Raw genomic sequence first — 22,833 nt, forward strand, 5'->3', positions numbered from 1 at the left:
GAGTGTGTGTATGTGTGTGTATATATGTTATATAATTTTGTAACATTTTCTGTTTTTTGTGCATGCTAATAAATACAACTGTGGTGTTTATTTCTTATATAGTACTAACTTTAATTGGCTGTCAAACTTTTTTTTTAGTTAAAAGAATTATTCAATCCGTTCCACCAAAAGCAACTGTCGTCTTCTGAAATCTAGTTCTATTCTTGAGATCTATCAGAAGAGTCCTAATGTTTAAACCAGGAAAAAACACTTTAGAGACTACTGTGACACTGTGAGAGTAGACAGACTGGAGTGTCACTTTAATTTTTATTATTTAGAAACTTTTTAGAAACAACACACACAGGTGGAGTTTAGTCCATTTATTAATTGTGGCATACTTAAAATGCCTCTTCAATTAGTTCTTTGTGCACTTCCACTTGCCTCTACACTCCCACTGATCACTTCAAAGCAAAAGCAAACATCTAACAACTGAAAATGTTTTTGTATTTGTTGAACTAAACCTCCAACAAGCAATCTGCTAGCCTCAAAAGCAGACATTTGACCACAGTAGGTCTCTACAGTATCCAAACCATCCTATAATAGTCAGATACAATTTAGTTTTAACCTTAATATACACTCACCATCCACTATTAGAAATACTGACAGGCCAATTTGAGGTCCACTGTGTAGGTATGCAATTACAGACTGTATGTGTTGTCATCCACAGCTTCAACCCCATTCATCAATGGATTTTTTTTTTGTTGTGGAAAGCTAAACAGTGGGCAACCCTCAGGGCCTCCATATCAAAATGGGTTCCCTCTGGACCAAAGCTTTGCAGAGGTTAGCATTTCCTTCCTCTGAATTAGAGGAGATGAATCAAGTGTCTTAAATGAGGCAGAACGCAGAGGTCCAAGCCTGCAAAGACCAGAGAGTTAAACATGCGTTCTAGGCCTTCATAGAGGTCTAACGATTTCTGTGAAAAAAAAATCTGTAGCTTCTGCTGTTTTTTTACATTTGATATAATCATCATGCTTGTTGTATTTAATTACTGAAGCAATCCTTTCATTTCATTGTTAAAGTAACACTATGTAGGATTTGGGGATTTGGAGATCTCTGGTGGAAATTTGTAATTGCATGCACCATGCAGAGGAACAGTTTGTGACCTCGGTTGTGCTTCAGACCCCCACAAGCAGATAAATCTGACTTTTGAGTCAAAAAGCCCCTGAGGATGTGAGTGATTTATCTATTATTGTCATCACGTCTTCATCAGTATCATGCTGATTTTGCATTTGAGACCTAAATATTGAGTCGGACCTTCTTTTTGAGTCTGTGACGTTAATATGTAAAGAATCCTGAAGGCCTAACCAGTGTAAGTGGTAGCCTATGGGAAGCCTGACCAATGCATTTCAGCAGTGGTCAAGAGCTTTTCTTTTGAAGACCTATTTTTCTGCAGTTTCATTCCAACGTGCATTTAACATGCTGCCCGCACCCTTACTTAACACTAGGGGTGGGAATCTTTAGGCACCTCACGATTCGATTCGATTACAATTCAGAGGGCTGTGATGCGATTATAAAACGATTATCTTGATGCATCTTTTTTTCTATAAAGGATTTCTTTTTTTCACTGTGTGAGGACACAGAGCAAAGTATTTGTAATGATCCATAATGAATTTACTTCCAATATTTTTTATTAATAAATCAAATGGAAGTGATGCGGCAAGTAAACTGGAAGGCTCTCATTCACTGCTCTTGTTTGGAGCACATGAGACGCAGGCTGCCAGCTATCCTACCCATTTAATTCAGTGATTTTTCAGTTTTGGTGTTGTTGTAGACAGTGGGGATCTCTGTGTCAGTAAAATATGTTCGAGACGGGACGCTGTATCTCGGCTCCAAAGTGGGCAGCATAGCACGAAGGCCCTGGTTCTCAACGACACAGAACAGACGCTAATAAATAAATAATCCTTGGCAATAAAAGTGAGTGTATGTGAAGCGACTTTTGGCAAGTAAATGTAAAAAGGACTAATTATCAACTCTTTGTAATTAAACATGCAGTTGGTCAGTGCTTAAGTACTTACATTATCGATGATATGCTCACTATGACAATTTATCACAATAACAATAAATATTTTGATATTGCATAGCTTTAGTTTGTTCAATATAAACTGTGGTCTAATCACAGTACAAAATGACATTTTAAAAGGGGTTATATCTGAAAAATTTGCCTTAATTAAAATAAATACACATGCATTGCATCACCATGTGCAAACCAAGTTCAATTTACAAGAAAGCTCAAGTCATGAGTTAAAATAGCCACCTTTAATTATAATACAGTAGTTACTGATTGAAACTGAACTGTCAATACATACATAGGTCTTGAGGGGGAATCCAGATGCTCCTGAGGTCCTTGATAATTTTTGCCCAGGGTCAGCGCTAAGCTCTTTAAGAAGGTATGTAGGCTCACCACTCTGCAGTTTAATGTTTTTCAGTTTCTCAACATGCTTGATCCTAAACCTTTAAGTTACATTAGCAGTCAATTATCCATGCCTGAGTCAAGAAAAACACTAGAACGCAGTGTTAAACTCCAAGATAAGCTGAGATAAAGCCCAAAACCTACTAGTGCATCTGTTGCGAGTGTCAGTCGTAATATCTGCTCCTAAAACATTTTTATAAAATTTATATTTTTATTTTCATGCAGTCAAGCACTGAGAAAAGCTGTATTGCTGTCACCTTTGCTATAAACTCTAAACAGTTCTGAAGTAAAAAAAAACGTAATGTGGAATTGGACAAATGTGAAAAAATTACAGCAACACAAAAGATGCTTTGAAGTATTTATTATAGAAAAGCTGTGTAAAGCAATGAACCCTTTTAACAGCACTGTTTGTGATTTACTCTATCAAAATGGAACAAGAAGAATAACATCAGAATGATGTATTTAATTTTTCTCATTTTTAAATTTTTTTTAACTGATAGCTGTTTCTTACACATCACTCTTAAGTGCTTTATATTGGAGATTATAAAAATAACGTATCTTTGAGAGCTTCAGGTAAGGAACAGCTTTATACATCACTTAAATATGTCTCTTTAACAAAAAAGAAGCATCATTCAGTTTTGTGCTATACAGATGAATGAAACTAAAAGCTTTGTACCAGTATTGCATGCTTTTTACATCAAATTACTGGTTTCTGGTTTCTTCAAAGAGCTGATCAAAAACGCTCCATTTAAGAATTTTTCTGGGGGATTTTAACTGTCACCTGTAGGGCAAAAAAAAGAACACCATGCACTCAGATAAGCTTTCATTTCATAACAAACAAAAAACAAAAAAAAAAAACAAAAAAAAATGTGATATACAGGAGACAAACATGGCAGGATGCAGATATGACTTGCACAGGATACACAAACTAATAACTGGCTGTGCAAATATCAGTGGTGCAATCCAAATTACAAATCCAAATTATGTTGTTTTTACACACCTAACATACAGTATGGTGGCATTTTTCTGTGATACCAAGAAAACATAGTTAAGACTGGCTCTTCGGCCCAATCCCATTTCACCCCTTGCCCCTACCAGTTAACCTTTGGCCCTCTGTTTTGCGCATTCACATCTAGGGTTAGGGTGTCCCAGTTTTTGTTGAGATAGAGGGTTAGGGCGAAGTGTTAGGGCTACACAGCCCTCCAAATGGAGGTTTTTCAGAGGCACACTCCAAACAGAGTGTTATGAGGAAAAAAAGAAAACCCAGCAAGATGGCTGCGCGAGCGACCAGAGAAACCCACAAATGTGAGAATTTTCTCAGTTAAAAATTACGATAACCATTGTATTATCTTAGTTTAATGTTGTTTCAATGTATTATGGTTGTTTTCTTCATAACAAGCATAAAAATCGCTAATGGCACGCTAATGTCTCGGTAGCTAGCTTGCGAACTTTCCCGTTCAACCTATAATAGTCCAGCAGTATTGACGCCTGAAGCGCCAGAATGTACTGCTGCACCATTTAATTAAGGTGGAATGGGAAAATTCGAACAAGAAGCTGGTGAATAGCTGATTTCAGCTTTGTATCACCAAAGAATTAGCAGTGGGCGATGATAAATAATTGTCTTATATTCCCTCTTTGAAAGCATATGATGCCCTAAAAGTAACTAAAGCCCAGTAGTGAGGTTGCTGAACTTTACCCTTCTCTGCTATCACTGAAAACTGGCCAGGTCGCCTACAGAGCATCGCTAGTAGCCTGTTAATGAAGCAATGTTTTTTTGTTTTTTTTTTGAGTGTTTTCTCATTTCGTAGGGCAAGATTTCAACCACTACCCCTTGCAACTCAGTTCCAAAGGGTTAGGGTGACACTCGAAAACAAGGGGTAGGGGTAAAAAGAAGAAATGGGATTGGGCATTCAACACCACACACGGTAGGGTTACTTACAGTTTTGACTTCTGTGTAGTTTTCCAGGCCGTACTCTCCCAATTCACGTCCAGTCCCTGAGGCCTTGTAGCCACCGAAGGGAGCCTGGACTCCAAACACATTGTAGCAGTTGATCCTGTATACACCCAAAAACAGGAAAACATTGTCAGCTACTGTGGGGGTGTACTGTAGGGTTACATATTGATATGTTCAGACAGAAGCTATCGACAAGGCTGTGCTGTGAATGATAAATCATCGTAAACCAATTTGGTCTGTGTTGAAAAACAGCAAAACATTTCCTTGAATCATGATCTTTGCATCTGAATACAAGAGCCAATTTTGCCTTGCTTTTCCCATGCAAACCTGAACATGCTTGGAAGAGAATTTTAAATATGAAAAAGAGGGAAACTGTCTAATAGAAATGTGATTTTTTGCTGATGTGTAACTGAAAACAAACCCTTTATCTGTGTGAACACACCATACTTTGCCAATAAAGCCTGATTCTAAAGAATGTCTTTATTATTGGATAGACTTCCCATATTGGAAAGGTCTGACTTTGGGCTCATGTTATCTTGACAACCCAGAAATATTCTTTGTGAAATAGCCCCAGTGAATAGTGAGTAGAAGTTTTGAGAGTGTCTCGCAATAGACAACAAAAGGCACAGCTGAGATTAAAGCCAGGATCCCAGTGTCACAGCACAGCTGAGAGTGCTATTGTTTTTTTGACTGGTTATTAACATACCACACAGTTCCAGCACGGAGACTGTTAGAGACATAATGCGCCTTGTTGACATCAGTGGTGAAGACAGCTGCAGCCAGGCCATATTTGGTGTCATTGGCTCTCTCAATCACCTCCTCTATAGACTTAAACTTCAGAATCTGCATTACTGGCCCGAATATCTGAGAAATAATGACAAAAAAATGTAATGTTCGACTAACTTGAACTTTCACTTAAATATAATTGCTTTTCAGTCAGGCAGGTGTACAATAGCAGTGTCAGGGCTTATTAGCTTCACATATACCTCTTCACGGGCAATTTTCATGTCATCCTGAACTTCACCAAAGATGGTAGGTTGGATGAAGTAACCACGGTCTGCTGCCACACCACCTCCACACATGAGCTTGGCGCCTTCCTTTTTCCCACTGCTGATGTAACCCAGAACCTTCTGGAACTGCTCATCATCAACCTTCAGCCAAAAGAGCAAACTGAAACTTTACACAACTAACTACAGTGTGTAAAAACTGTGTTTTTGTGATGTGAAACCAGACATTAAAATAAATAATCTTAGACGTTCCAAGACATTTTCCATCTTTAATTGGATCTTTTGGGTTTGTTTTGTTTGCAGCCCTATTTTGAAAATCGCCTGCCCCTACATGTCACACTAAAACAGTTGTCTGTGGCTGGTTATTTTGCATGTCAGTCACTTGGCCTTTCCTGACAAAGCACGCGGTTACTGGCCATGTTACATGATAAAAAACACCGGTCTCACTGACTAAAGTCGACGATGAGCTGACAAACACCTACAAAATATTGCTGTTAAGAGATACAGAGGAAGAATGGTATAAAACAGGGTTGCCCAAAGTGTGGCCCATGAGGACATTTGTTTTGGCCTGGCATAAAGGTTACCCTAAGGTTTACCTTATAGTGCCTGATATAACTAGTGACATATATTACCCAAAAATAGTACACAAAACAGGCATACAATTGTATGCAAAAGTGCAAACTTAAATATTGCATTTTTCTGCACATTTAAATGCACAATTACTCCTTATTTGTTGAAATTAACATCTTGGAAAAAAACACGAAATGTGTACCGTGCAAAATTTATGGCAAATTTTAAATTTGCAGTTTTTTTCTCCAATATGGTAAACTCATCAAATACACAGAAATTGTGCATTTAAATGCACAGAAAATGCCACATTTAAGTTTGTACCCTATAGAGGATGTGTTAACTTCTTTTCAACAAAACATGTAGCTTGACCAAACTTTTGCATACAATTGTACGCATATTTTGTGTACTACTTTTGGTTTATATACATCACTAATTATATATAACAGGCAATGTAAAGCAAATATACAGGGTATAGAACAGGGATGCACAAAACACTTTTGATTTAGTTTACAGATAAAAATAGAACTATTTTAAGATTTAATATTTGATGTACTTTTTGGGTAAATTCTCCAAATATACTGGTGAGGTGTGAAAACATAAGGCTTAGAGTTGTTAGCTCTAGGGTTGTACCTGTGGTCCGTGCTCAGTTTTAAGGTTGAAGGGATCTCCCACCACTCTCTTCTTTGCTCTCTCCACGCTGCGCTCCACGAATTCGTTATAGATGCTCTCCTGCACATAGGTGCGGGAGCCAGCGCAGCAGCACTGACCCTGGTTAAAGAAGATGGCTGTGTGTGCCTGCTCCACAGCTTCTTCCACTGCCAGAAAGAAAAAAAAGTTCTGCAAATCTGCCAATGATCTGTCCACTCATCAAGTAAGTCACGGTTTATGGATTTTCTGTAAAAACAGGCTAACAGGGAAATAATGTTCTCCAGTATAGGCTAAAAAGACTTCATAAAGATATCAGGATAGCAGTGGGTGGTATGGCCAAAACATCATATCATGGTATAATACAATTTCTGATGGTTTTGGTACATATTAATGTATATACATTTTTTCAAACAAAACCTGTTCAGATGACAAGTATATGTGTAGTTTTAGACTTAATTTAAAAATGCCTGTTGTGCTTTACATTATGGGTGCAGTTCATGATGGAAGGACCCAAAAAATGGCCCAAAATTTCTCCAATAGCAGGTATGTGTATATATGTGTGTGTATACACATAATGTAATTATTTTATTATGTATTATTTAGACAAAACATCTTTCTAACACTTGTCCCATGGGCCTGGCAAAAAAACAGTGCTAATGTTTTATGTCTAAATTTTTTACAAGGCTGACATTGGCTTCTTATTCATCAGCTTTTTGGTTGAAGTAGGTATAAGAGTGCACCGAATCAATCTTGTGTCCTAGCTAGGGCTAAGGTTAAGGCTAAGCCTACCCCCGAAAGACCGACCATTCCTTTATGTCTGCTGAAAAAAACAAAAACAAAAGACTGCTTCAGATGTAACAGACTAGAAAGCAGGACAGAAGCAACCCTGGCTGGTGTGGTTTTCACTGTTGTTTTCTGCACTTATTTATATTTATGGCATACCAGTGTAACGTTTATGACAAAACCCATACCTGAGGTAGAATTTCAACCACATACTACATCAAGAGGTATCAAGCACCTGGAGAACAATTTTAGCAAAGATGTACTCACTGTTGGCATCAGACAGAATAATATTGGGGCTTTTCCCTCCCAGCTCCAGAGTTACTTTCTTCAAGTTGCTGCTGCCTGAGGCTTGCTGGATTAGGTGACCTACCTACAGAACACATATTCATGATGACATGTATCAGTTTATGGACAAAGAGACCTCTCAGCTCACACGTGTGCTATCTGCAGCCAATTACAAGAGGTTAAAATCTTGCCTCAGTGGAGCCAGTGAAGGCAATTTTGTCAATGTCCACGTGAGAAGAAATGGCTGCCCCAGCTGTAGGGCCCATTCCAGCGATGATGTTCACCACACCAGGAGGGAAGCCCACCTAAAGGTTTACAGTGAAAGGAAACATAAGGACCTATAAATACATTCTTTTACTACAAGACTGTGTGTATAACAGTGCAAAAAAGAGAAAGTGTTGTGTTTGGCAATCTATCGTTTTACTCTATATTTACAACAATTTCAACTGTATTTTACGTACAAAAAGTTAAATGAGATACATGTAGCTCCAGAAGGGCTGAAGCCTATATTCGTGTTAAGGTGTAGCTGTGCGTGCATGTGTGTGTGATTCAAGGACCAAACCTCCTTGATCAAACTGGCCACATAGAGTGCAGTGAGAGGAGTCTGTTCAGCTACTTTCATAACTATGGTGTTGCCTGTAGCCAGCGCAGGCGCAAGCTTCCATGCTTGCATCAGCAGAGGGAAGTTCCACTGGCAGAAGGAGAAAAAAAGAGAAAGAGGAAAAGTGAGAACTTGTGTAGTGCTGCATGATGTCCAAAAGGTCTTGCTATGCTGAAGCAATAAGATTTTCCTTCAGTGGAACTAAGAGGCATTCGCCAACCCCTGAAAAACAACCCCATAGCATTATTCCTCCTCCACCAAACTTTACAGTTGGCATAATGCTGTCAGTCAAGTAACTTTCTCTTGGCATTCACCAAACCCAGACTCATCCATCAGACTGCCAGATAGAGAAGCATGATTCGTCACTCCACAAAATATGTTTCCACTGCTCCAGAGTTCAGTGGTGGAATGCTTTAAACCATCCCCCCTGACACTTGGCATTGTGCGTTTTGATCTTAGGCTTGTGTGTAGCTGCTCAGCCATGGAAACCTACTTCGTGAAGCTCCTAACGCTCAGTTCTTTTGCTGATGTTGCTTCCAGAGGCAATTTGGGACTCTTTATTAAGTGATTTAACAGAGAATAGGCACTGTACACTTCAGCACTCGCCCACCCCACTCTGTGAGTTTGTGTGGTCTACCACTTTGTGGCTAAGCTGTTGTTGCTCCTAGATGCTTCCATTTCACGATAATAGCAATTACAGTTGACTAGGGCAGATCTAGCAGGACAGAAATGTCACACACTAACTTGTCTTAGAGGTGGCATCCTATGACAGTGCCATGTTAAAAGTCACTGAGCTCATCAGTACGACCCATTCTACTGCCAGTGTTTGTCTGTCGAGACTGTAAGGCTATGTGCTTAATTTTATTCACCTGTTAGCAATGAATGTGGCTGAAACACCTGAACTCAATAATTACGAGAGGTACCCCATTACTTTTGTCCATGTAGTGTATGTATATATATGTACAAACATGTTTTGGCTGACTGACAACATTCAAAGTAAAATGAAAATGATGTAACTTTGATTTTTTTGCCAAAACATTTTTTTTAAGGTTAGCCTGAATTATTTGACTAAAATGATTCATCATTGTTGGACCATGTACATCCCTTCATCAAAGCTTCTACAAAACGTCCACTGGAACATTGGATGATGCTCACAGCACACAATCAAACCTTTGTAATACTGATACAGTTTTGCAGAAGCCAGTATTACAATATTGATTAAAATACTGTGCAGCCCTATTACACGCTATAGAACACTAGTCTCCCAAGAGACGCTATCATTACATGGGTGTAAAAGGTGGAAAGAACACAGGTCTCAGTGGTTAACTGTATGTTTCAAATTGACCTGAACATATGGCTCCAGACTGCTCTAAAATGTAGAGAAATGGGAACAGGAAATAATGATTGGGGGGTGGAGTAGGCAACAAGTATTAAGAGGACAGAAGTGTAGTGTTGCGTTGGGCAGCGTCCTGTAGCATTTTAAAAAGGGTTAAACTGCACACAATGGGGGAAAAAAAGGAATAAAAACCATCAACCATAAGCAGTACGTTACAAGGCCAAGAGAAGTCATGAACTGGAGGCATCTTTTCGAGTACTCTAACTGTTCTCATCAACATATATCAATTCATAGAATGCGCAACAAATATAAATAGCTTCCTTGTCTTTATGTTAAATGATCTTATTTGTGGCATGGCCGTTGATATTCTTGAATCACTCAAGGTCTATTACACTTCATGATCTTGCATGGGGTATTTTGGATGGCCCTGTAAAAAGTACTGCATAAACATGCTAACAGTTATTTCCACTCATACAAGACCAGACTCCATCTCTTTGATTAGGGAGATACATATAAAACCAAACCAGCATAAACAGTTTGTAGCGTTTGGCTCAAATAACGCACAAAAAAAAACAAGATTTTTCAGCTTGTTCTAACTACTGAACACTCTCCTCCTTTATGACATCTCTGTCTCCTTTCAGTAGCACAGCATGTAGGCAAGTGGGGGAAGTGGTGGGGTTTGGAGGCGTTTATGATGTGCATGATGTTCATATTCGTAGACTTACTGCGTGTTAATGTTTAGGGATGCTCCCATACAATTTTTATTATTTTATTATATAATTTCTTGGGCATAACACGAATGCATAAACAATTAACAGTTTACTATTCAGCACAGATATTTTTTTATGGTTCAAATTATGACTAAAGAGGTACTTTAACTTTGATACCTATTCCTGAATGACTTTTTTTAATACATGCATACAGAATGTAATTTAGACAGCCAGTAAGCAATCTACTTTTGAAACAAGCAGTTTATTGGCTCACAACAGGCCCAACTACTCAGCAGTTAAAGTTTGGTACTGGATAACAGTATAATAATTTGGTCAGTATAAAAGTATTGAATATTCATACCAAGCCCTAGCATGCATTGCTTGGATATTTTGTGTACACATAAATGCATTCATACGCATCTACAAATCTGTACCTACAAAAAGATGAAGCATCCCAAGCAATCCATCTAAATGGTGTGTCAGATATTTCGCATTGGATGTCGCAAAATTTTTTACAATTAAATCATGAAAAAACTTAAATATTGATCGTTGGTACAGAAACTCAGAGAAAAATGATTTATGAGAAACATTGTTCTTTAGCTTCATATACCAAACCTGAAGTACGAAACCTGGGGGTGATCTTGACTCTGAGCTCTGTTTTACCCCGCATGTAAACACAGTCACTAAAGTAGTTTTTTATCATTTGAGAAATATCGCTAAAGTTTGGCTTTTCTCTCTCAGAGCGACGCAGAGAAACTTGTTCACGCATTTGTTACAAGCAGACTTGACTACTGTAATGCTCTTCTTACTGGACTTCCTAAGAAAACTATACATCCCTTACAACTTGTACAAAATGCAGCAGCACAAAAAAGAGAGATCATATCACTCCTGTTTTAAAAGAGCTGCACTGGCTACCTGTATCATTCAGGATAGATTTTAAGGTTCTGCTACTAGTTTTTAAAGCTCAAAATAACCTAGCACCTGCTTACATCACAGAGTGTCTGTCTGTTTATGTTCCGGCACACAATCTAAGATCTGCAGATAGTGGCCTTCTACAAATACCCTCTGTAAAATACAGAAAACATGGAGAGGCCTCTTTCAGTTATTATGCTTCTAAACTGTGGAACTCAATTCCACCTTTTATTAGACAGTCAAGCTCAGCGCTCACTTTTAAGAAGCATCTTAAAACATATCTCTTTAACTTAGCATTTAATTAAAACTCTACGTCTTGTGGTATTTATCTTCTAATTTGATCTGCTTCATTTTTTTATGATTCTCAATAAATACTAATGATTTCTATAACTATGTTTTATCACCTGTCTGTAAAGCACTTTGAGCTGCCACCGGCATGAAAAGTGCTATATAAACAAAAAATATTATTATTATAATTATTATTATAATTATTATTATTATTATTATTATTATACACATAATTAGAAAAGTTTTCTGCTAAAGGAGCTGGAAATGAAAACCATTCCCATTAAATAAACCTATTCTTCATGTTCATTAAACTAACAAGTTGTCTGCAATGTGCAGTAAGCAGACCATGGTTCTTATTCTCCTCTACATACCAACAAACACTATTACTAATGCACATGTACACCACTGCCAAAGAGTCTGTAACACAAACTCGCTCCTAATTTTATCTGCTCATTTATCTGTGGCCTGGACAGCCCTGGTTTATATAAGCCGGCTTTTTCCCCCAACACAGGGCTCATTCCTTCCTTATCTTTTTCTCCAGCTCAGCAACAGTGACCTTTTCCAGTGGCTTTCAACAGCTTCCTTCCCACAACAAAACATTTGCAAAACACTCCTCGCACTGCTGAAGCATACAGCTAAACCTTGTTTCCTGAGAGCATGTTTTTATGTAATCCCCTCCTTAGTGTGCCATGTCATGTAATAATAATCAACAAAAGCATGGAGTTTAGTAATGAGGTTAAGCTAATATGTAACCTGCTGCTGATTTCTCCCATCAGAGGACTTTTAGCATAGAGATGTCAAATTGTTTCACTATGTAAGCACAGAAACCAGACTAGAAATGAACAATACTGACAAGTTTCTAGGCAAAACACTCTAAACCCCCGGAGCAAACTTACAGGAATAATCTGGCCACACACTCCAATGGGCTCATGTCGAGTATAGCAGAAGTAGTCACCATCGATGGGAATGGTCTTTCCCTCCCATTTGTCCGCCCAGCCAGCATAGTACCTGAAAAATCCCAAGCCACAAACATGTGAGTATTTGCATTGATTCTGTATTACTATAGCTGAGCAATTCTAAGTTTAAAGGGGCTAAAACTTAATTTTCCTCACTTTTTTTTAAAATAAAATGGTTGCAATATAGTATAAAAACATTGCTAAAGCTCAAAATATAGTTTACTCTTTGGTCCATACAGTCCATAGATGGAAACTAAGCAGCAAAAACAGCCTGTTTTCAACTCACTGTTTCTGTGATGTCACAAATACCAATGCATTTACATATATCCACCTATTCAGTCTACAGCAGTCTGGCTCCTCCCATTCACACTGAAGTTATAGGAAGTGTTTCAGCCTCTATTACTTTTTGAATGAGGCAAAATACAGTGCAGCCAATAAGAACAGAGACTATCCAGTCTTAACAGCATAGTAACAAGTAACACCCTGTTATGATAACGGATATAGTCAACGGAAATTATAATGCATTTCCAAGGTTCTCTGAGCCAGCTAAGTATTATGATAAGTAGTGTTGGTGTGAGGGGGGATGAAGCATGATATTACTGGTTAATATTATTTTTCCCTACCTACTGGCGCATGGTGACCAGGGTTGGGATGTAACAGAATACAAGTATTGGGAATAAGCATTCAGAATACCAAAATTAAGTATCTGTATTCAGTCCTAGTTACATTGTTAAAAGGCAGTGTTACAGTTATATTTTAAGAGAATACTTTTAAAATACTTATCCACCAAATAAAAAAAAAATACATAAAATCACACAACATGCACAGACTTACTCTAAAGAAGAAATAAAAAAACAAAACAGCCTTTTTGCAAAAGTGCTGATGAATCACTGTGATGAGCCAGTTTTTTTTAATCTGAGCATCAGTGAAATCTGGGGAACTCTATGCAAGCAGTTACACACATTTGCATTAACTGAAAATCACACGGCTACTTACTTTATAGTCAAATTTGCAAGATTTTCTTATTGAGATATGGCAAATTTTTGGCTTTGGTCATGAAATGCCAGTGGAATTTTGGGAGCAGAGGTGGACTGAAGCAGGTGATAATAGTCAAAATAACGTTTGTATTCATTTTTGTATTCATTTGAATAACTAAACCTTTCCAAGAAACATAATACCAGAAGAATTACACAAACAAAAACTGACAACCAGTAACAACGAGGAACATTGTGAAATGTAAAAAAAAGTTACAGTAGAATTTTTTCCATGGACTTTATCAATATGTATTCAAATTGTATTCTGAATATTTACTTTTATGTGTTGTAATGGGACACACTGCTGAATACAGTTAGGACAGTGTATTCAGTATTCAGCCATCACTACTTGTTCAAAGTATTTTGCACAACCTTAATGGTGACATAGTTAAGAAAATAAAAGAATCAGATTCAGAAGTTATATTCTGATGAAAGGTTAAAAGGAAATAATTTTGACTCATATAAAGCATATTTGACTATTGCCATAAAGAATGCAAGGGTGTACTGTATGTGGAGAGCAGGAAACGATTTGAGAGTAAGACTACAATTCAGTTGTTTATCCACAGGTAAATGTCCAAAGTTATTGCTGTACACTATTCAATATTGTATGTATTTGTAAAAGCAAACAGACCTCTATTTGCTATTGTTTGAACACATGTGACTTTAATGTAACTGAGCATGTCCAATGAAGGTTCATACGCTACACTTATTCTGCAGGATGCACATTAAATATGTCTGTCAGCTCTGAGCTTAGGCGCACAGTGGTGTTACCTTGGCAAGATAACGTACACAGGAGCAAACCACAGATCGTGTAACCAGATTTGTATTACAAATCCACTAGACCATACCACACCCACACACAATGCTGCCAGCTGGTGTCAGGTTATCCAGCTCAAGAATAACATTAATATGAAGGTTTATGAAAGAAGCAAAGTTCGTGCAACATTGTAGGCTCTGTGTGAAAGTAAAGGAGGTTGTATTGCACGTCTTTACTTTAACTAATTAGCCAACAGCTAGCATACCACACTGCAATTTAAGAGGTAAACACAAAACACTCTGGAAATTTTAATAACAGTATGCAGGCTGGAATGCATTACAGAATAGGTGTACAACTCAGGTCCTGAATGGTAACCAGCTGATAAGTTTAACCAGGAGAAATAATAATAGTGATAAAGTTATCCAATCTAAATAGTAATTTCTCACACTTAAGGACACTGTACATAGAATTTGACTTCAAGACAAACAAAGCATAAGATAAAGATGCACTGAAATTCTGGGTAGCAAAATATTTGGCCAAAAATGGTAATAAGTGGTACTTTCAATTTTCAGCCGAAAGAGAAAGAGAAAAAGGGCAATATTTTTAGCTGAAATAAACCCTATTTTCTATCCACAACTGAATGGAGGTGGAATAGAGGCTATTAATAGCCCTGTAGCTCAAGTTATTTCTTTTGCCTGTACAGAATCAGCACTTAGCAACTGCCTGAATTCTGGGGGGTGGTGAAATTTTGGTAGGCCGGCCACTCCTGGGAAGCTTCACCACTCTTCCAAGTTTTCTTAATTTGTGGATAATGACTCTCACTGTGGTATGCTGGAGGCCCAGAGCTTTAGCAATAGCTTTGTAACCCTTTCCAGGCTGGTAGATTTCAATGACTTTGTTTCACATCTTTATTTGAATCTCTTTAGAATGTGGCATCATGTGCTGCTTTTTGAGACCTTCTAGCCTGCTTCACATTGTCAATCATCAACAGGTCTTGCAGTAATAATGCCTGGGCGTGAATCATCTGATTTCAGATTTTATGACCGGAACTATCCGTTATATATATATATATATATATATATAGAAATAAATAAATATTAGGGGTGGGAATCTCTAGGCACCTCACAATTCGATTCGATTACGTTTCAGAGGGCTGCGATGAGATTATAAAACGATTATTGATGCATCTCGATGCATCTTTTTTTTCTATATAGCATTTATATTTTCGCACTGTATGAGCTCAAGTTTCGAGTTCAAATTTCAAGTTTATTTGTCATTTGCACATGTCAGGACATTTATGCATTGAAATGCTTGTGGTAAGACACAGGTAATCACTCTACAGAAAGTAAATAAATAAAAATACAAGAAAAACCAACTGAAATATATTAAACATACACAAAATATATACAGAATGTAGAGACAATATACATTTTAAAGTGACTAAGTGACTTGGTGTTATTGTTATTTAAAGTGACTTGGTACTTTTAAAGCAAAGTATTTGTCATGATCCATAATGAATTTACTTCCAATATCTTTTTTAATAAATCAAATGGAAGTGATGTGGCAAGTGAACTAGAAGGCTCTCATTCACTGCTCTTGTTTGGAGCACGAGACGCTGCTGCCACTCATCTGTGATAAAATGCGCAGTTACAGTGAAATAAGATCCAGTGGTAATGGATGTCCACGCAGCACATGTTACAGCTATTCTACCTGTTTTGTTTAGTGATTTTATAACTTCAGTTTTGGTCTCGTTGTAGAGAGTGGGGGAATCACTGTGTCAGTAAAATGTCTTTGAGACGGGACGTGTGAAACATAGTGCGAAAGCCCTGTTTCGCAACGACTGAGAACCGGCGTGCAAACTGCAGGTCACCTAGCAACGATGCGTTATTCGCATTTATAAGCAGCGCAGTTGGTTTCCTGGTACGTTAAACCTGCACACTGTCACACACTAAAAAGTGGTGAAGCTGAAGTCGCTTCTCTTTCGAATTCTCCCGTTCCACCTTAAATGGTGCCGCATTTACATTTGGCGCCTCAGTTAGTATTTAAGGTGGAACAGGAAAATTCGAACAAGAAGCTGGAGAATAAGAAGTGACTTCAGCCTCGTAAAACAGTCGAACGTTGAAAGACATTTAACTGATCTACTTCTGAGGAAAAGTTTTCTGGCGGAGATGGGAGGAAAGCGGCTATAGCTGAGCTAAGCTAAAGCTTAAAGCAGAGCAAAGTAAATCTGCGTTTTCGTTCATATTGTTTAGCCTAAACTAGGACATTAACACATACTGAGACATACTGGACATTAAATGTTGTGGCTCCCAAGGTGGTTTGATTTTTGTTGAAAGGTCAAAATGTCTCTTCTTATCATTTGTGTTGTGAGTCCTGATCTAACCTGGCTTTAATGCAGAGGGAGCTGGTCGGATTTCTTGCTCGTCCAGTGGTGTTTTTGTTATGTGCCGCCACAGATTGTCCGGGCGCTGCACTTCCGCACTTCCAAGTTCCGCCTTTTGCGTTCCGTCAACATTACGTTATAAATTAAATATTTAGAAAATCGATTTTTGACATTTGTGAAGTGATTCAGAATCGTTCACGTCCACATCGCGATGCATCTAAGCATCGATTTTTTCCCGCACCCCTATATATATTTAAAAGACAAATTCAGCACGTTTTAAATGTTAGAAATATCAGAAACAGGTAACACTACTTCAGACACTAATTCAAAGATTTGTTCTAAAAGCTTTGTTGTAAAAGATTTGTTTTAAATTCATTATGTTCTCTACTGATTCTCCCACTTTACCTGTGTCTGGGAAACAAGAAGAGCTTTTGATATTCAGTTTTACTATCGCTGGTTATCACAACACAAACCACCAGTTTGCAATTCAAATGTCATACTATATTTATGACTGCTAGTGACATCACGTCTCACCTCAGGCACTTGACCACCATGGGTACATCGACAGAGTAGGCCACAGCATATGGCTTTCCATTGTCCAGAGTTTCCAGCTCCTACAAAGCAAACAGCTTAATGAGAATGGAATAAAGCTAAATCACTAGCACAAATGGCTTGTCCCACCCATCCCCCCCCAAGCACATTACGCAACAAACCAGACCTTTTCAAATCTTCTGGGCCATATTTTTTCTTTTTAAACAAACTTACATAACATGCAGACAAATGACTTCAAGCTGACAGTCACCTAAATGCTTGGTTATCTTGCATGTTCTTTGCAGGTTAATCATGCTAGCTTAAGTCAATTTACAGTTACAGGTTCAAAGTATGTGATTTTATTGCATGAAAAGAAATACATTTTAACAGTAACTACAGATCCTTTATCAAGATCCCTGAATACAGGAAACACTGATTTTTTTCACTTTCCCATGAGCCTCTGTTACATAACACAGAGGTCTGTTTTTGTGGTTTCAGAGTCAGCAGCCTCTAAATAAGGATCCATTCTTCTCTTTTGCAATGTATGAAAATATTACATGTTAGCTATGCTGGAATCATTTGATTGTAGAATTCTGTAATGCCATAATCCCTCAGGCACTCTACCAGTTTTTTAAACTAAACAAATATTACCTTTGGTTAACATACAACAGGTATGACTTGCATAATCACAAATTACAAGACTGCTGAGTCACTATCAAGTACTTTACCCCAGATAAGAATCAATAATCTTTAAAAAACTGGATTAAGGTATCGAATAAAAAGGACATGTGTCAGGCACAGTGACAATGACTGGACATTTCACACAGAAGCATGCAAGAGCACAAACGCTACACCAGTCTGTCCAATTTTATCCACAAAAGGCTGGTGTGGTTGCAGGTTTTCATTCTAAACAAGCAGGAGCACACTTGATTCTACTTGTGTAATCAAGTGGTCCCAGTTTTCAAACAAATGATCATGTGTAGTCCAGCTTTGTTGGAATGAATCTGATGTAGAACTCATTTGTAATGTTACTTAGGCCAGACTTTCTTTAGCTTGTTACTGTGCTTGCAGTTCTGATGTAAATAAATGTTAGTATGTCATTTCTTTTTATTTTGCGGAATAGTAAATGATGTTTAAGATAGAGAGAATTTTTACACGTTTTAGCACTCAGTGGCACCATTCTGTAAGTCTGCATAGTCTATCACTTAATGGCTGAGCCATTGTTGCTCCTAGATGCCTCTATTTCATAATAATAGTACTTACAGTTGACGGAGGCAGATCTTGCAGGGCAGAAATTTCATGAACTGACTTGTGGCATAGGTGGCATCCTATGACAGTGCCACATTTAAAGTCACTCCCCTCTTCAGTGTGACCCATTCTACTGTTAATATTTGTCTATGGAGATTGCATGGCTATGTGCTTGATTTTATATACTAGTTTGCAATGGGTGTGGCCGAAACACCTGAACTCAATTAGGAAGGATGGTCACATACTTTTTGCCATATAGCATAGCTAACAAGAAATGAAAGCTTATACCCCATCTGTAAATCTGGAAAAATGTATACCACATAAAGAAAAACAGTAGCCACCTTGATCTCTGAACTGTGTCCATATCTTTGTCTATTTCTGATGATTTGGCAATGCTTATTGGAGATGAATAACCTTACAATATTTGTTAGTTCCATTAGTCTCATACTTACAGTGCAAAACTAAAGAATAACTGGAACATGTCTTAGCTGATGAACTACACTTGGGACAAACTATTCCTTGAAAACACAGCACAAGATAAACCACAAGAAAAAAACGCTCTTTTCAATCTGACTGAACTTTTGACTCCACAAATCCAGTCACATGGTTGACATACAATGTTGTTGGCAAGTATGACTTGCATAATCACAAATTACAAGACTGCTGAGTCACTATCATGTACTTTACCCCAGATAAGAATCAATAATAATCTTAAAAAACTGGATTAAGGTATCGAATAAAAAGGATGTGTCAGGCACAGTCACAATGACTGGACATTTGAAACAGAAGCATGCATGAGCACAAACGCTACACCAGTCTGTCCAATTTTATCCACAAAGGGCCAGTGTGGTTGCAGGTTTTCATTCTAAACAAGCAGGAGCACACTTGATTCTACTTGTGTAATCAATTAGTCCCAGTCTTCAAATAATCGATCACGTGCAGTCCAGCTTTGCTGAAATTAATTTAGTGTAAAACTCATTTGTAATGTTAACAAGGCCAGACTTTCTTTAGCTTGTTACTGTGCTTACAGTTCTGATGTAAGTAGTTGTTATTTACTTTCTTTTTATCTTGCAGAATAGTAAATGATGCCTTTGTAATTTTGTATTTTGCTATTTGTTTAAAGAGAGGTTTAAAGTCACACGACCACATCTTAAAAACAGGCCTCTTTCATAACCCAGCTGGGACAGAACACTAAAAAGTGCATCTGTCATGAATTACTTGGTGTGTCAAGAGCCAGTTTTGCGAGTTTTGAAACCTGGATTCAAAGTCATTAAAAATCTTGATGCAAAATTTACAAAGAATGCATCACAAGCAATTAAATACTCAACATTTTCATTTCAGTCTGCCAAAGTGGTAGTATCTGAACAGATGTTGCATTAAACTAAAACCCTGCTTCACGCACACTGTCTCCATCACACACGGAAAACAAGCAATCACTCACGGCCAGGTAGGCGGCGTCTCTCTCAATGGCATCAGCCAGGCGGTTCAGGAGCCGCCCACGCTCTGATGCATCCATCCGTCGCCATGGAGACCCTAGCCTAAAGGCATCCTTGGCAGCTTTCACTGCTTTATCCACATCCTCCTGAAAAAGAAGCAAACAGGAAGGAGACAGACAAGTAAGGCACTGTGATGAAAACAACTATTTCCAACACAGCCAGTCATACAGACCATATATTATTCCTGATTTTCACCATTACAGTTAAATCAGAAAAAATACCACAAAGGATCTGCTGATATTTTAATGTAATGCTATTCCAATTAGAGACAGATGTAGAAACTGGGACTACATAAGTTTACGTATCAGCATCGGCAGATATGCTCATTAAAAATTTTCAGATATCAGCACTGTCCACAGTTTCAACATGGATGCATTCCTACTGTGGAGTGCGGGCATTACAAATAGGTGGGGTTTGTTTCACTACAAACTGACAGAAAGAAAACACGTTCATTAATTAAAACATTTTGGAATGTAAGCATCCCAAACTTTTGTACATAAATTTTATGAAAATGTGCATGGCATGATACAAATGAAATAAAATCTATAAAGTAGGACCCACTGCCTTGGAGCACTTGAGGTATCACCTGAATCAGCTCATGAGCTAACAATCAAGTGGTTCATGAGCTGGAAAAGACGTGCTAAGGCAAGGAATACATGAAATAGTACATAGCATAAGTGGGTCCCTGAAAGAGGCAAGAACCTGTACTCTGCAGCATACCAATGATCAGATGTACAAAAAATAGAACAGCACTTTAAGAAAACAAGAGATAACAAGGGAGTATTATCAAACATGGACAGCTTATTTCCACTCAGCTTTGCTTTAAAGCAGTGGTCACCAACCCTCCTCCTGGAGATCTACTTTCGTGTAGAGTTTAGTTCCAAACTGTATCTAAAATGCTGCCTCCTTCTTACTTAACACTAATGCATCTGATCAAGCCAATCCAGGACGTGTGAAGACGTAAATTAGCTGGAGCAGATGTAGCAAACTGTGGTTGTAACTAGACTCCGCGGGAATGCAGATTTCCAGGACCAAGCTTGGTGACAAATGCTGTAGAGGGACACTGCAGGGATGCTGCTTCTTGTCTGGCAAGTTCAAACAGACACACATACACTTACCTTTGATCCCTCTGCAACCTCACAGATGACTTCTCCAGTGGCTGGATTGACGGTAGGAAAGGTTTTTTTGCTCACTGCATCATGCCACTCATTGTTGATAAAGAGCTTTGAGAAAGCAAGAGCAAGAGATATAGTTTACAGTCAAATATATCCAATACAGTTTATGATACAGACTGACAACACTGTAACTGGTGATATTGGTGGGGATAACAGGGAATTCCACCAATTTTCCAAAATGTATGCAAAATTAAATTGTTAGGATGTGAGCCAAGTCATTCAGTGTTTTTTTGCGAAATCCTCCATTGTAAAAAAACTTGCTGAGTCAGAAGGGTTCACAGTGGTGGTGAAAAAAACAGATGTCTAAAGAGTTTAATGCATATGAAAGCTCCCTCACAGAAAGTTATGGCATTAATTGGTTATGAATACACTGCCTGGAGCCCAAGACATTGTTTTATGATAGTTTTGCAATAACATTCGGGAGTATTTTCAAAATTCCATTAATTATGGAAATATCTTTTTTTTTTTTTTCTTCAGATTTTGCATCATCATTACATATAAAACTCAGAAGACGTGTAGGCTCATTAGTGGTTTTGGACAATAAATGAATGGCTTTACTTGTGTTACAGATATTGAGACCCCTGGTTCTTATCACCACCACTGTTAAGAAATTTGAATCTCTACGTTTGTCTACAGTAAACCATTTCACACCTAACCACTCTGAATGACTTTGTTTACATCTCAACTGCTAAATTAAGCGGAAATTTTGAGGTGGACTTCGCCTTTAAAGTCTTTCAGCTTTTATGCTCTGCAAGTAAATGACACGATGACGGTCTGGCATGTAGTAAACGACACCATAAAAACATAAGCTTGCAAAATTTCTGACTAGCCAAGACTGACAGAACATATAGTTAACATTAGCTAAGATGTTCTGCCTTAACAAACCGAAGACTGTTGATGTGGAGTAAGACAACACTAGACATTCGACAAGAGGACTTTCAGAGCAAAAAGCTGACAAACAGCGAACATTTGACCGAGTTCTCTCCAAAGTGACGAGGCAGACCTGAGGGGAACAGAAACAGTCGCTAACTCTGTACAGAGCGCGCTGACATTTGCTAAGTTACCTTGGCGTAGTGAACCTCGGGCTGGGGGTTCGGTGCAGGAATGGCTGCAGCTGCAGCTGAATAACGGCAGACTAAGAGCCGAGGAAGGTTCGGGAAAGCTCGGGTCAGCACGGTGCGGAGCATGGTGGATTTACACAACAACAGGTCCGTGGAAAGTGCAGGGAGAAGGAGGAGGAACCTTCACATACACAGGACGTTGTGATAAAGCCTCGGGGTTTGGCTGAGGAGAGGCTTTCACCAGCGCCGCCCCTGAGAATGGCGGAGAGCGCTAAGTCCATGCTGCGCATGTGCGCTAAAAGAACACAAACATTGGGAACACGTCTTCAGAATACAGTTATTTTTTTTTTTTACCTTTTTAGGAGAATAATTTTAGAAGATTTACCCACCAAATGAAAAAAACATACAATCATCAGAAGAACCACTATCCGTAACTATTGTTACTGAGCTCTCCTAAAGCCTGAGTAGACTGATAAATCAATGTGATGATCAGTTATTAATGTCAGTGTTACTGAACTCTGCTAAAGCCTGAGTATACTGATAAATCAATGTGATGATCAGTTATTAATGTCAGTGTTAGTGAGCTCTGCTAAAGCCTGAGCAGACTGATAAATCAATGTGATGATCAGTTATTAATGTCAGTGTTACT

At 38.2% G+C, this 22,833-nt stretch overlaps 1 protein-coding gene across 1 annotated transcript; it reads right to left on the reverse strand.

Annotated features, from left to right (window-relative positions):
* Window positions 1-2,794: 2,794 nt before the first annotated feature.
* Window positions 2,795-22,421, reverse strand: LOC118826850 (aldehyde dehydrogenase, mitochondrial-like). Its single transcript, XM_036597862.1, has 13 exons — window positions 22,188-22,421; window positions 21,067-21,171; window positions 19,894-20,034; window positions 17,208-17,287; window positions 12,440-12,551; window positions 8,259-8,387; window positions 7,888-8,001; window positions 7,679-7,781; window positions 6,611-6,795; window positions 5,390-5,554; window positions 5,110-5,267; window positions 4,389-4,503; window positions 2,795-3,230 (listed from the first exon to the last, which is right to left on the reverse strand). Exons 1-13 carry the CDS (start codon window positions 22,308-22,310, stop codon window positions 3,198-3,200), a joined length of 1,563 nt encoding a protein of 520 aa, XP_036453755.1. The 5' UTR covers window positions 22,311-22,421; the 3' UTR covers window positions 2,795-3,197.
* Window positions 22,422-22,833: the final 412 nt, after the last annotated feature.

The sequence above is a fragment of the Colossoma macropomum genome, unplaced genomic scaffold (assembly GCF_904425465.1).
Source record: "Colossoma macropomum unplaced genomic scaffold, Colossoma_macropomum, whole genome shotgun sequence".
In the NCBI taxonomy this organism is placed as follows: domain Eukaryota; kingdom Metazoa; phylum Chordata; class Actinopteri; order Characiformes; family Serrasalmidae; genus Colossoma; species Colossoma macropomum.